This window comes from Panonychus citri, unplaced genomic scaffold (assembly GCF_014898815.1).
Source record: "Panonychus citri isolate SS breed McGregor unplaced genomic scaffold, ASM1489881v1 Contig00138, whole genome shotgun sequence".
In the NCBI taxonomy this organism is placed as follows: domain Eukaryota; kingdom Metazoa; phylum Arthropoda; class Arachnida; order Trombidiformes; family Tetranychidae; genus Panonychus; species Panonychus citri.
This window is the reverse complement of record NW_026515543.1, coordinates 4,031,673-4,043,509: the sequence shown is the minus strand read 5'-3', so window position 1 is coordinate 4,043,509 and position 11,837 is coordinate 4,031,673. Positions and strand designations below refer to the sequence as shown.

Genomic DNA, 11,837 nt, shown 5'->3' with positions numbered 1-11,837 from the left:
ATTATCGATTTTCTTTTCGAACCAGAATAAAAAGAGAGAATCGCAAAAGAGACGAAACCTTTTCTTCTAATCAAATTGTTATTCCAGCGAAAAACTGATGAGAATGTTATTTTTTTTCTAATCAATCAGTTTAATTGTTTTATTCCTCGTGGCATGTGGATTATTTATTCTTGTTTAAAATTGTTTCCCAAATTCGTTAATTGTGATTCCAAATTAATCGCTGATTGTTGATTTTGTGTTTGTGGCTCAATTTGGGTGAAGGTAAATTGATCTAATATCGAAGCTTTTTGTCCAAATTTAAGCCCCAATTACGATCATATTTACATTCTAATTGGTTTAAATTGTTCATTTTCTTAATTCCTATCAGATTGATTAGTGAAGTATCATCTTGATTACAATTTACTCCGTTTTCTGTTGATGTTTTTCATTGGAAATGTTGATCATCTGTTTCATAGGAAAAGATTTGAATACAGTGTGTTCTCGAATATGTTAGGATTTGATTGGTCAGAACTTTTTTAATTATCAATGAAAATCATCATCGTGATACTAAATTTTATTGATTATTAATCATCAGTTTGCACAAAACAATTGAAATTTGTTTAAGAATCGTTTTTGTTTTGAAAATTAGAATCAAATTATTGAAATCTGAGTATTTGATGACTCAACATGATGTGTCTTGTATTGTTATTATTTGGATCTAATTGCTTTTTTATTCTTATTAAATTGTTTACAGAGGTTATATTTTCTTTTCTTTCGTGGTAATTATATTCTCGATTAATTGTTAATCAGAATTGAAGAGATGGATCAAAAAATACTCGACCAAATAACCGATATTTGGTTTAATGTGAAGGAGAAAACGATCACATGTTGTCCTGGTGTTTTTGGTAGCGAAGGTGAAAATAAGCGTTTCAATGGTGGAACCGGAGACGGAGCCGTTGGTGGAAGTGGTCAACATGAAATGTCCGCTTTTAAAAGTTTCGATAAGCCCGATGTTAATACTTCACTCCAAGGTGAATACGATGAACTTGGTGAACATGGTTTTAAGGCAAACAGATCAGTTGATGTGGTCGAAGGTGAATTCAATGAATACGGTGGTGACCCAAGGAATAAAATCTCCGCTTGGCAAGCAGGTTGGAACGTGACTAATGCTATTCAGGTAAAATTGACCTTTTAAAGTGAAATGTTCGAAGGGGACTGATTGTGTTTTCTTCTTACAGGGAATGTTTATCGTTTGCCTTCCGTACGCAACACTTCATGGTGGATATTGGGCGATATTTGCCCTTGTGGCCATTGCGTACATTTGCTGTTACACTGGTAAGATATTGATCGCCTGTTTGTATGAGGTCGATGAAACTGGTCAGTTGGTTCGAGTTCGTGATTCTTACGTGAGCATCGCTCAGGCAGTTATGGGTGAAAAGTATGGGGGTAAAATTGTCAACATTGCCCAGATAATTGAACTTCTCATGACTTGTATCCTTTACGTTGTCCTTTGTGGTGACCTGATGATCGCCTCATTCCCAAGTAATACATATGATCAACGGTGTTGGATGATGACCTCAGCGATACTTTTACTTCCTTGCGCCTTTCTTAAAGATCTTAAATCTGTTTCAACTCTAAGTTTTTGGTGTACAATTGCTCATATTGTTATAAACATCATCATTTTCGGCTATTGTTTCCTTCAAATTGGCGACTGGAACTGGTCAGCGGTGAGCTAATCAGCCATTTCATTTCATTTTCCATTTCATATAATTTTTCCGTTTTCTCTTTTCCATTCATCAATCGCAGGTCACTTTCCATATTGACTTTCAAACCTTCCCAATCACCGTAGGAATCGTTGTATTTAGTTACACTTCACAGATTTTCCTTCCCAGTTTAGAGGGAAACATGGCTGATCGAAATGAGTTCGGTAAAATGTTGGACTGGAGTCATATTGCCGCTGCTGCTTTCAAGGTATTTTCGACGACAATTAACTAACTCGTACTGATACAGATTCTTGTTCCCTTTTAGGGTCTATTTGCTTACGTTGGGTTTTTAACCTTCGGTGAAGCGACTCAGAAAGAGATCACCAACAATTTACCAACCCATGGATTTAAGGCAATAATCAACATTATCCTTGTAGTTAAGGCTTTACTTTCGTACCCGTTACCTTATTACGCGGCTGCCGGTCTCATTGAGACAGCCTTATTCAAACGAAAGCCCAATGAAGACAATCCCCATGGTGTGGGAAGTCAACCTTTTCCTACCTGTTGGGAGCGTGATGGTGAATATCGTGTCTGGGCTATATCGCTAAGAGTACTTTTGGTCCTTTTCACTTTAATCGTTGCCATTTCGATACCACAATTTGCCCTTCTCATGGGCTTAGTGGGTAATATCACGGGTACTATGCTCTCCTTTGTATGGCCGTGTTATTTTCACATGAAAATCAAATGGGATGAGATGGATACTCAAACACGAGCTTGGGAAATTAGTATCATTTGTATCGGTCTAGTGTCCGGTTTCATAGGAGTCATCAGTAGTTTCAATGCTTTTATCGATGTCTATCATTTACCTTTACCTTATGCACCCGTTGAAATGGCCTAAACAACTCTACAGATCTCGAATCGCCATTTTTGTTCAAATCTTTGCATTTAAAATCATTACATCAGTTTGACTTTGTTGTTGGTCTAATCATTTACATTTTGTTTTTTAACAGATTATCATTATAACACTCAAGGTCCATCATCTTTAATGGTCATTTGCCCAATGGACATCAGTTGATTACCAATCAAACCAGAAAATAATTAGAAAAGTAATTCAAACGAGAAACAATTAGGTTACAACAAACTTTGGGCTTTCTTCATTTTAATCAACAATTGACCAACTAAGATTAATGATCAACATTTTAGGTTAATCATCAGAGTGTTATTAGTAAGTGTGTTAATCTTATTACCTGACGATTATGAAAAAAATTAAGAGTTAACATAATTACCAATTAATGGACAACAATCAACTGATAGAAATTGTTGATTATCGTTATCAACTTGCACCGAAAATCATCAATTAATCTTTTGATTGCAATTTATGCTTTTTTTATACAATTAAGGAACAAACAAAGCAATTAATCATTAATCAATCACATTCACAAGTCTTCCGTAATTGTGATATAACAATATAATCAAATTAAGTAAATTAACTTAGAAATTATCACTTGTCTTTCAACGAACCAATCGATCAAAACCTGGTCTTTCAAATCGATTCCAATGTTATTAATTAATAACTAAAAGTGTATCTTCCCAATCAAGTCTTAAGATTATATCTCTAAATTGCCAAGAGAAAACAATCATTGTCATTTTGAAAATCATTCTATTGTTAATTCATATAATTAATCAAATCAACAATTAACCCTTTGACTTTCATCTTTAAATCAAATGTAACGTTTACCAATGAACGAAAAATAAAACATTACAGAAATAACAATAATTCTAATATAAATCATTTAGATTCAAATTATGAATAGTAATCAATAGAATGAAAACTAAATCAGTAAATTGTTTAACAATTTAAATTCTCAAAAATAAACTAGAAAAAACTCCCAGTTGAGAACGACATCTATCGGTGGCGTGGAAAGAAATTTGGGTTAAAGGAATGAAAAATTAAGGAACTTATCAAATGGAAAACTTTTCTAATCAAGATTGTTAATAATTAAGATGGAAAAGTTGACAATTTGAAGATTATTAATTTAGTTGGTGGATAATGTCATCAAATTACTGAGATGATACATTAGCTGAGAATGAGCTAATAGATTTGTAAATTGATTGCGAATCTACATCTATGAATTGTAACATTAAACTACGAGGAAAATTAATTATATTGTAAATAATTTATTTTACTTGGAAATAAATTATTATGAGTGGGTTGTGGTTCCACCCACTCATTCAATCCAACACCTTCACCCTTTAACCCCATCAACCCACTGAAATCAACTGAACCCACCAGAGTAAAAATTAAATCAATTATTAACAATGGAATCAAAATCAATTTCAAATTTAATATAATTAATTAAAAGACAACAACAACAAATCAAATGTTCAAATTTAAATTCAAATGTTTATCATGATCATCATGATCATTTTATTGTAAATAAAAAATCAGATTAAACCATAAACAATTATAATCTCAATCAATTCCTTAACCAATTAATACAATCAATAAATCAGTCAGTCAATCAATCAACAGAATCACAATCCAAGTAACAAACCAAAAGTATTTGGAATTACTAATTTAGTTTACAATAATAAAGTAAATTAATAACAATTAATATTTGAGATTTGAATCTATTGGATTAAAGGGAACAATTAGTTTAATCATGGAATGAAAGAAAATTGTGATGAAAAAAATTCGCAATTAAATTTAGAAGTTCTGAGTCTACTCAGTAAAGTTAAAGACGAAGTTCAATCGTTTGATTAGTTGGTTGTTTCTACTGATTAACTTGATGGAATAGTAAAAGATTGTTAATCAGAACGAAAGATTAATTGTCTTGGAGTAAATCAAGTTGACATGACAATTTAAATCTAATTGGAAATTATACTTTCCAATAATCTGAATATTTTTGTTTTCTATTGGAAATTAATTGATTTGATTTTTAGTTATGATTCGAGGCAAAAAATAATCGACTCGATAATGTAACAGTTTAAATCGATTCGAAAACTAATCGATAAGTTTATTTCTATCAACTTTTTGTTTCTCTGTCTTTTTCTCTTTCGTTTCTCAGTTTATTATTCTAATAAAAATCGACTGGCAAAAAAATCGATTCCCTTCGATCTCGATCAATGATGTAATCTAATAACCACTACACTTCACTGATGACATTTATCTCAGTTAGTTGAATGTTTCATGTTGGTTATTGAAATGTTATTTCTAATTTAAATATTATCAAATTATTTTCTCTCAATTAATCACCATCAAGACGAAAATAGTGGATACAATCAATTCTCTAGATTCACAATCCCAATCATCAAATTTTCCTCCAAATTGAAAATAGATATTTTTATGTTATAATTTCGATATTTTTTTCTGGTTCTCATCTGATTGTTTCTCCTTTTTAAATGTTAATTGTTTGAATTTTCCACAATGTTAATTACTCACCTTTGGATACTTCATCTCTCGGTTGATGAGAACCGAATTGTTCTAATCAACACCCCATAGATATGATAAGTTGTAAGTCTAAATCATTTTCTATTCTAATATCAACAGAATTATCAACAATTCCCTTGGATGGAGAGAACCTTTTTCTCCATATTCACTTGCTCTTTGTTTACATTTTCTTTTTTTTCCATTTTTATGTTGATCATTCCAATTTTACTTATTCTATTTTCGTTTGTCCATCTTTCGAAATTCATTGTGACTCTAATTCTCTACCTTTAACCTTATCCTTCTCGGTCACTATTCTTGACCACTTAAAATCTAACATATGTAAATGCTAACGTTTTTGTTCAATTCTCAAAGAGATTTTCCTTAACCTTTGAACTTAATATTAATACTGTCGATTAACTATTGAGATTTCATCGATTGTCAATCAACACAATTTAATAGAATCAAAATATTGATGAAAATGTTTTTTTCTTCTTTTTCTCTTTTTCAGCTTATTTTTTCGTTTTCTATTCTCCAATTGATCTTGACCATCATCTTCATTGTTATCAATTAACTACCAATTGATAAACAAATAAAATATATTAGTCGTTGATTAGTTGATAGATTAAGATCGCCAAAATCGCTAAAAAAGGTGACATTAGTAAACCCATTTCGGGTAACCTGACCTCGAATTCAACAACGACCGTTGTTGGATCCTCGGTGAAAACAATGCCTGAACAAAGCAATGATTACCGAGTGGTTGTATTTGGTGCTGGTGGAGTAGGTAAATCAAGCCTAGTTTTAAGATTCGTTAAAGGTAAATCACCAGAATCAATTGATTGATCCCGAAAGAAGAGGGAAAAGTGATCATCCCATTGATAATATGATTGTTTTCACCCAAAATTTTATTCAGGTACTTTTCGGGAATCTTATATTCCAACCATTGAAGATACATACAGACAAGTAATTTCTTGTAATAAAAATATATGTACTCTCCAAATAACTGATACAACTGGTTCTCATCAATTTCCTGCTATGCAAAGGCTTAATATATCCAAAGGACATGCTTTCATGCTGGTTTACAGGTAAGTTTAATTGTCACAATTAAACTTTAATCATTTAAAAGGTTACAATTTGATATCAAATCACTTTTGGGTTATGTTGTTGTTGTCTTTTTTTTTGGTTATTATCATGGTAACTTTTTCACTCTCCAACCTAAATATACTCTCGGTGTTATATATTACTGTCTCTCTCTCTCTCTCTTAACTAATCAATATTATTGATGATAATTGTTGTTATATATTTATTTCCAGGTAATAATAATTTAACTGATTGTAACTATTACTTTCTGCCCTGCTGCTTTTGTTTATAACTTTGCCCATTGTAAGATAATTAAGTTAATTGTTGGTGGTAAAATCTTGGCTACAATATAATAATGTCATTGATAAACTTTACCTTTGATTGTTGCTCATTTCCTCATCATTTGATAACAATTCCGTTATCCTTTGATCATACTAATTAGCTAATGATAATCAAAGGCATAATTGATTTAATATTAAGACAAAAACTACACTCAAATTTTTGGATAATTTGTGAAACATTAACCTTACACCAGCAATTTAGCAACAATTAAATTGAGCCAATAGATAATAGTTAGTGTACCATGTAATCAATATGCAGACTATCATGATTTTCATAATTAGGGTCATTGTTAATAATAATGATAATCTCGGTTACGTCATTAGGATTACGTGTTTTATTTACATATCATGTTAATCAATTATTGATACTATTAGAATGAGAGAGAGAGAGGAGTAAAGTATCGTCTCATGAATCTCTAAGAATTCATGGTGGAGAAAATAACATTTTCTTATGTAACGATAACATTGATTAGATTATGAGTTTCCATTAGTTAATAACCAATGACTGAGTATTGGTGTTGATGTAAGAATAATATTTGTCAAAAATAAGAAAAAAAAAGTTGGAATATATATTTAGAAGAAAAGAAAATAATTCTGAACATGATTATTATTATGAAAGAAAAACTTAGTCTCATGTGCGTGATAATCATGAATTTGAACACTTACATGATGATGGCTTTTGCTTGCAAACCAAAAAGTTCAACGAAAAAAAAAACGGATAAAATGAATAACCAGCAAAGTTTTCACTTTAATCATCATCACCATGATCATCATGCTCAACAACATTAATGTTTAAATTATCGTAGCAAAAATGTGAAAAGAAAAGTTCTGCTTCAAGTAATCAACCAGATTCAGAACTGTGATCAGAATTATCTTCCCATGTTCCAAGAAATAATAATCATATTCAATTGATTGAAATCTTTTCTCATTTCCTAAATTTCGTAATCTTTTGTCTCTAATCTCTTTCTGTCAACTAATTGCAATTAGTTTTAATTGTTTTCTCTTCTTCTTCTTCTTCTCTAACAGTATAACAGCAAAACAAAGTTTGGAGGAAATTAAGCCAATCTATCAATTGATTAGGGAAGTCAAAGGTAAATTTAGATTCTATTTTCTTGTAAACACTCAACTTAACTCGAATCACTTTCGCATCTTATTATCATTCCCTTGTCGATATAATTAATTGTTAATCTTTTCATTATTCTGTTTACCTGTTTCCTTGTTTTTCTTGTCAGGTGAAAATGAAAACATCCCAACGATCGTTGTAGGTAATAAGTGTGATGAAGAGTCTCTGAGAGAGATACCAACCGATGAAGCGCAAAGTTTGATAAAAACTTTTTTCAAAAGTTGTGGGTTCATTGAAACTTCAGCTAAAACTAATCATAATGTAAAGGAAGCATTTCAGGTAAGTTAATCACTCGCTAATTCCTCAATCCCTTCAATAATATCACTACATTTGGATTATTAGCTTTTCCAAAATGAGAAATTCTCATTTTCTGTCAAGAGAAAACCTCTCAATCTCATCTCACCTTAATCATTTATACTTTAATGATTTTTAATCAAACTTTCCTATTCACCATAAAATCATTAATCATTTCATCATAATTAGTATTTTATTTACTCTCAATGATCAACTTGTTTACAATTTATCCATCAATAATATTGAATGAACATGAAACGATATAAACTGTCAATTCAATTCAATTAACTGATTTTCTTTTCGCAATATTTATTATTAACTGTAAAGTGATTTTAAATTTTGTGTGATAATAATTGTTCAGAATTGAAATGATTTGAAATTTCACAATCATTATGATGAAGATAATGAAAGATATTTATTTCATGATTGAATAATTTTTCATGATTAACATTTGGATTTGTTGATGATGAGTAATGATTATGTTAACAATGGATACTGAGCATGAAGTGAAAACAAATAATAAAAAGTTAATCGAGTAAAATAATATATATTATTACATGGGAAGGGGAAGAAAAGTTCAGTGAATAATAAACATAATGTAAAAGACATTGAGTTTGAAATTGTCTGGAGAGATTAGAGATGACGATGAGAAAGAGGAAGATAAGGTGGGAGTGAGAATGATGAAGATAAAGATGAAGATGAGGATGAGAATCGTTGTTGTTATTGTGTACATATAATAAACATTTACCTGTCTAAACTGACTTTTAATGTATCAGGAGGAAAGATTAATGGAAAACATGTTGACCTTTTAACAATGAAGAGAAAGATGAAGATGAAGATGATAATGTTGCTGTTGTATTGATGATAATGATAAAATGATGAAGATAAAGGTGAAAATGGAAGCTAAAAAACTAACGGTTAAAGTTGCATCACTTTTTCACTCCTACACTAAAAGTGGTTTCATTTTTATCTTCATCATCTTTTAGTAACCAATAATTTCAACAATGAAAACTGTATCAAAATTATAATCATTTTTGATGATGTTACTTTCAAATCGATTTTTTTTTCATCTTCTTTTATCATCATCTTGATTGTTTCTCCTATTCAATTTTGCTAATTTATTTTCAATACTTTCAGTCAACAAGTGAATGCTAGAATTTCAATCAAGCCATTTTGACGAAACAGCAATCATTTATTACACTAATTATTTTCTTGATTATTATTGATATATCAATATATCAATAACAGTGATGACTGAAGAGAGAGAGAGAGAGAGAGAGAGAGAGAGAGAGAGAGAGAGAGAGATGTTTATGGTGACGAGCTCGAAGAAATCGAGACTTGGAAAAAAACACTCGTTTATTAGTCTTTTGGTTAATTGTTACAATTGCTTCGTTAGTTTTTTCCTCTAATCTAATTGTGCATTTAGGTAATCAATTGATAACTCACCTTGCAAGTGCAACGATATTGTTGCTACTGCTCTTTAAATTGATGATGATGTTTCTTTGTCTAGGAAGAAGAAAAAAAGTAAGTGGGAGGAAGATGAAGATGAAGATGAAGATGCAGTAATCATGTAATAAGAATAAGCAAAGTAAAGGAAGAAAAAGAGTGGGAGGTAAAATCATCTTCATCTTCATCTCTCAGATTCTTAGTAAATCTTTGGTTACGATTTTGTCCTTGACTTACAAACCAACATTGAGTTTGCTCAATGAAATTGGATGAAAATTTTATTCACTCTTTGACTGTTTCAAATAGTACATAAGTATTTCCATCCTTTCATCTTCCCCTGAAACCCACATCACCATGAATTTACTTGATCATCTTTACCCTGGATATCTTCCTCCTCCACCCCCTCCTCCCACTCATCATCATTCCCAGCATCAGTATCGTCATCATTCAATCTTGACCTAAATCTTGGAAAACAATTTCAAACAATTACAACTTTTAACCCGAAAAAAAATCAGAGATTCAATTATAACTGATGCAAAGTCAATTACTGAATCTCATGTATGATTTTCATCAGCAAAAAAGTAAACAATTATCACAACAATTAATCAAATAATCATTAATCAAGAAAAATGTGATAATTGATTTGAATTCTGCAAATTTTTCACTATTAATATGCAAATTGAAATGTTGCTTGATTTGAATTTAAATTGCAATTATGATGATATTGTGAAGAGAAACAATCAACTGATTTGATTTTGATTAGTTAATTTTCCTTCATTTCATTTGACTCCATTTGATTACAATTGTAACCATAATTTCATTTATTGTATTGCAATAAAATTTTCCCAATGGTTAACAATCAATTGCAATCGTTTAATAAACTCTCATAAAAAATGAAATGATTTTGATTAAAATTATATAATCCTAATGTTTTTGTGATTCAATTGAAATTATTTAGTTAACTAATCAATTAATTGTTTCTATTAAACCTTTTTCTCCATAGGAATTACTATCTTTGGACAAAACCAGAAACATGTCACTCAATTTGGATTTAAAGAAATCAAGATCACAATTAAGGAGAGAGAAACTGAAAGGAAAATGTTTAATGATGTAATAGTAATTAAATCATCACAATTAACCGGATAGCAACCAAGTAACAAGATTGATGTGATCAAAAGATTTACTTAATTGTAAAAAGAAAATCAAAAAACAACCAACTGACCAACTAATCATCTTATTTGGTCAACGAAAACTCAATGCAGCAAAAAGGGAAAGGAAAACGTGGATAATTTAATTTGATTGTTCTCAGTGAGATCGAAACAATTAAACTGCGAACAAACAAATTAACCATCTAAAGATGAAGATGAAGATGATTAACTGATTATAAATATTAGAATTTAAATTGTAATAGAAAAAGAGAGACAATTAACTCAAGAGAATTTAATTTTTGATTTAATATTCGATTGCAATTCCCAAACTAAGATATTATTTTTCTTCCTCATCATCATCATCATCTTCTTCTTCAATCATCAATCTTCCTGCAACTCTTTCTTTTTCTCTTTCTTCTTGTCTTTCAAGAGTTACAGTTATATAATTATTACAATTTACTTTCATTGTTATTGAGAAAGAGATTAGATTTTAATTAAGGTAACAATTAAGAGGAGAAACAATTTTATCAACAAGATTACGATTTACTATTAACCACCAATCACCATGTTATTAATCAAAAAGTAATCAAACTGATCAATGGAAAATTTTTTTACCATTTGATTGTGATCTTTATGGTGATCATGGAGGAAACAATTTGTTGATTGTCAACTGATTAACTGATTGGAATTAACTTTCATCGTGGATCACAAAAGTTGTAATAAAATCCAAATCCAGAGAAACAACAATAATTTAATTGTACACCTCAACTAAATTAACTACACACACACACAAACACAATCTAATTTCAACAATTAACAATTCCTTACCATCGTCCAAAACTAAAACAATTAACACACATTCAATCAATTCACAAATTAATTATATAAATTACACTAACGTTGATTTATCAGAAATCAAACTAATCTTGAGAGTGAGAGTTTAAATTGTAACTTTTAATTGAAAGAAAAATTAATTATATTATAAATAATTTATTTCCAAGTAAAATATATTATTATGAGTGTGGGTGGAACCACCACCCACTCATTCAATCCACCACCTTCACCCTTTAACCCCATCAACCCACTGAAATCAACTGAACCCACCAGAGTAAAAATTAAATCAATTATTAACAATGGAATCAAAATCAATTTCAAATTTAATATAATTAATTAAAAGACAACAACAACAAATCAAATGTTCAAATTTAAATTCAAATGTTTATCATGATCATCATGATCATTTTATTGTAAATAAAAAATCAGATTAAACCATAAACAATTATAATCTCAATCAAT

The 11,837-nt window shown here is 30.0% G+C and overlaps 2 protein-coding genes across 2 annotated transcripts; both read left to right on the top strand.

Annotated features, from left to right (window-relative positions):
- The first annotated feature begins 47 nt into the window (after nucleotides 1–47).
- LOC128393862 (vesicular inhibitory amino acid transporter-like) lies at nucleotides 48–2,770 on the top strand. The gene is made up of 5 exons (XM_053354098.1): nucleotides 48–261; nucleotides 734–1,156; nucleotides 1,218–1,706; nucleotides 1,786–1,950; nucleotides 2,008–2,770. Exons 2-5 carry the CDS (start codon nucleotides 800–802, stop codon nucleotides 2,578–2,580), a joined length of 1,584 nt encoding a protein of 527 aa, XP_053210073.1. The 5' UTR covers nucleotides 48–261; nucleotides 734–799; the 3' UTR covers nucleotides 2,581–2,770.
- A 2,059-nt stretch (nucleotides 2,771–4,829) lies between these two features.
- LOC128392937 (GTP-binding protein Di-Ras2-like) lies at nucleotides 4,830–11,832 on the top strand. Its single transcript, XM_053353030.1, has 6 exons — nucleotides 4,830–5,196; nucleotides 5,621–5,926; nucleotides 6,023–6,194; nucleotides 7,557–7,621; nucleotides 7,763–7,932; nucleotides 10,397–11,832. Exons 2-6 carry the CDS (start codon nucleotides 5,839–5,841, stop codon nucleotides 10,505–10,507), a joined length of 606 nt encoding a protein of 201 aa, XP_053209005.1. The 5' UTR covers nucleotides 4,830–5,196; nucleotides 5,621–5,838; the 3' UTR covers nucleotides 10,508–11,832.
- The last annotated feature ends 5 nt before the right edge of the window (nucleotides 11,833–11,837 follow it).

What these genes read in the sequence shown, in the direction of transcription:
- LOC128393862 (XM_053354098.1), top strand. Translation starts at nt 800, where the DNA reads ATGGATCAAAAAATACTCGACCAAATAACCGATATTTGGTTTAATGTG. An exon ending in ACGTGACTAATGCTATTCAG is followed by an intron (nt 1,157 to 1,217) that starts GTAAAATTGACC and finishes TTCTTCTTACAG; the next exon opens with GGAATGTTTATCGTTTGCCT. An exon ending in TTGCCGCTGCTGCTTTCAAG is followed by an intron (nt 1,951 to 2,007) that starts GTATTTTCGACG and finishes GTTCCCTTTTAG; the next exon opens with GGTCTATTTGCTTACGTTGG.
- LOC128392937 (XM_053353030.1), top strand. Translation starts at nt 5,839, where the DNA reads ATGCCTGAACAAAGCAATGATTACCGAGTGGTTGTATTTGGTGCTGGT. An exon ending in AGTTTTAAGATTCGTTAAAG is followed by an intron (nt 5,927 to 6,022) that starts GTAAATCACCAG and finishes AATTTTATTCAG; the next exon opens with GTACTTTTCGGGAATCTTAT. An exon ending in GCTTTCATGCTGGTTTACAG is followed by an intron (nt 6,195 to 7,556) that starts GTAAGTTTAATT and finishes CTTCTCTAACAG; the next exon opens with TATAACAGCAAAACAAAGTT.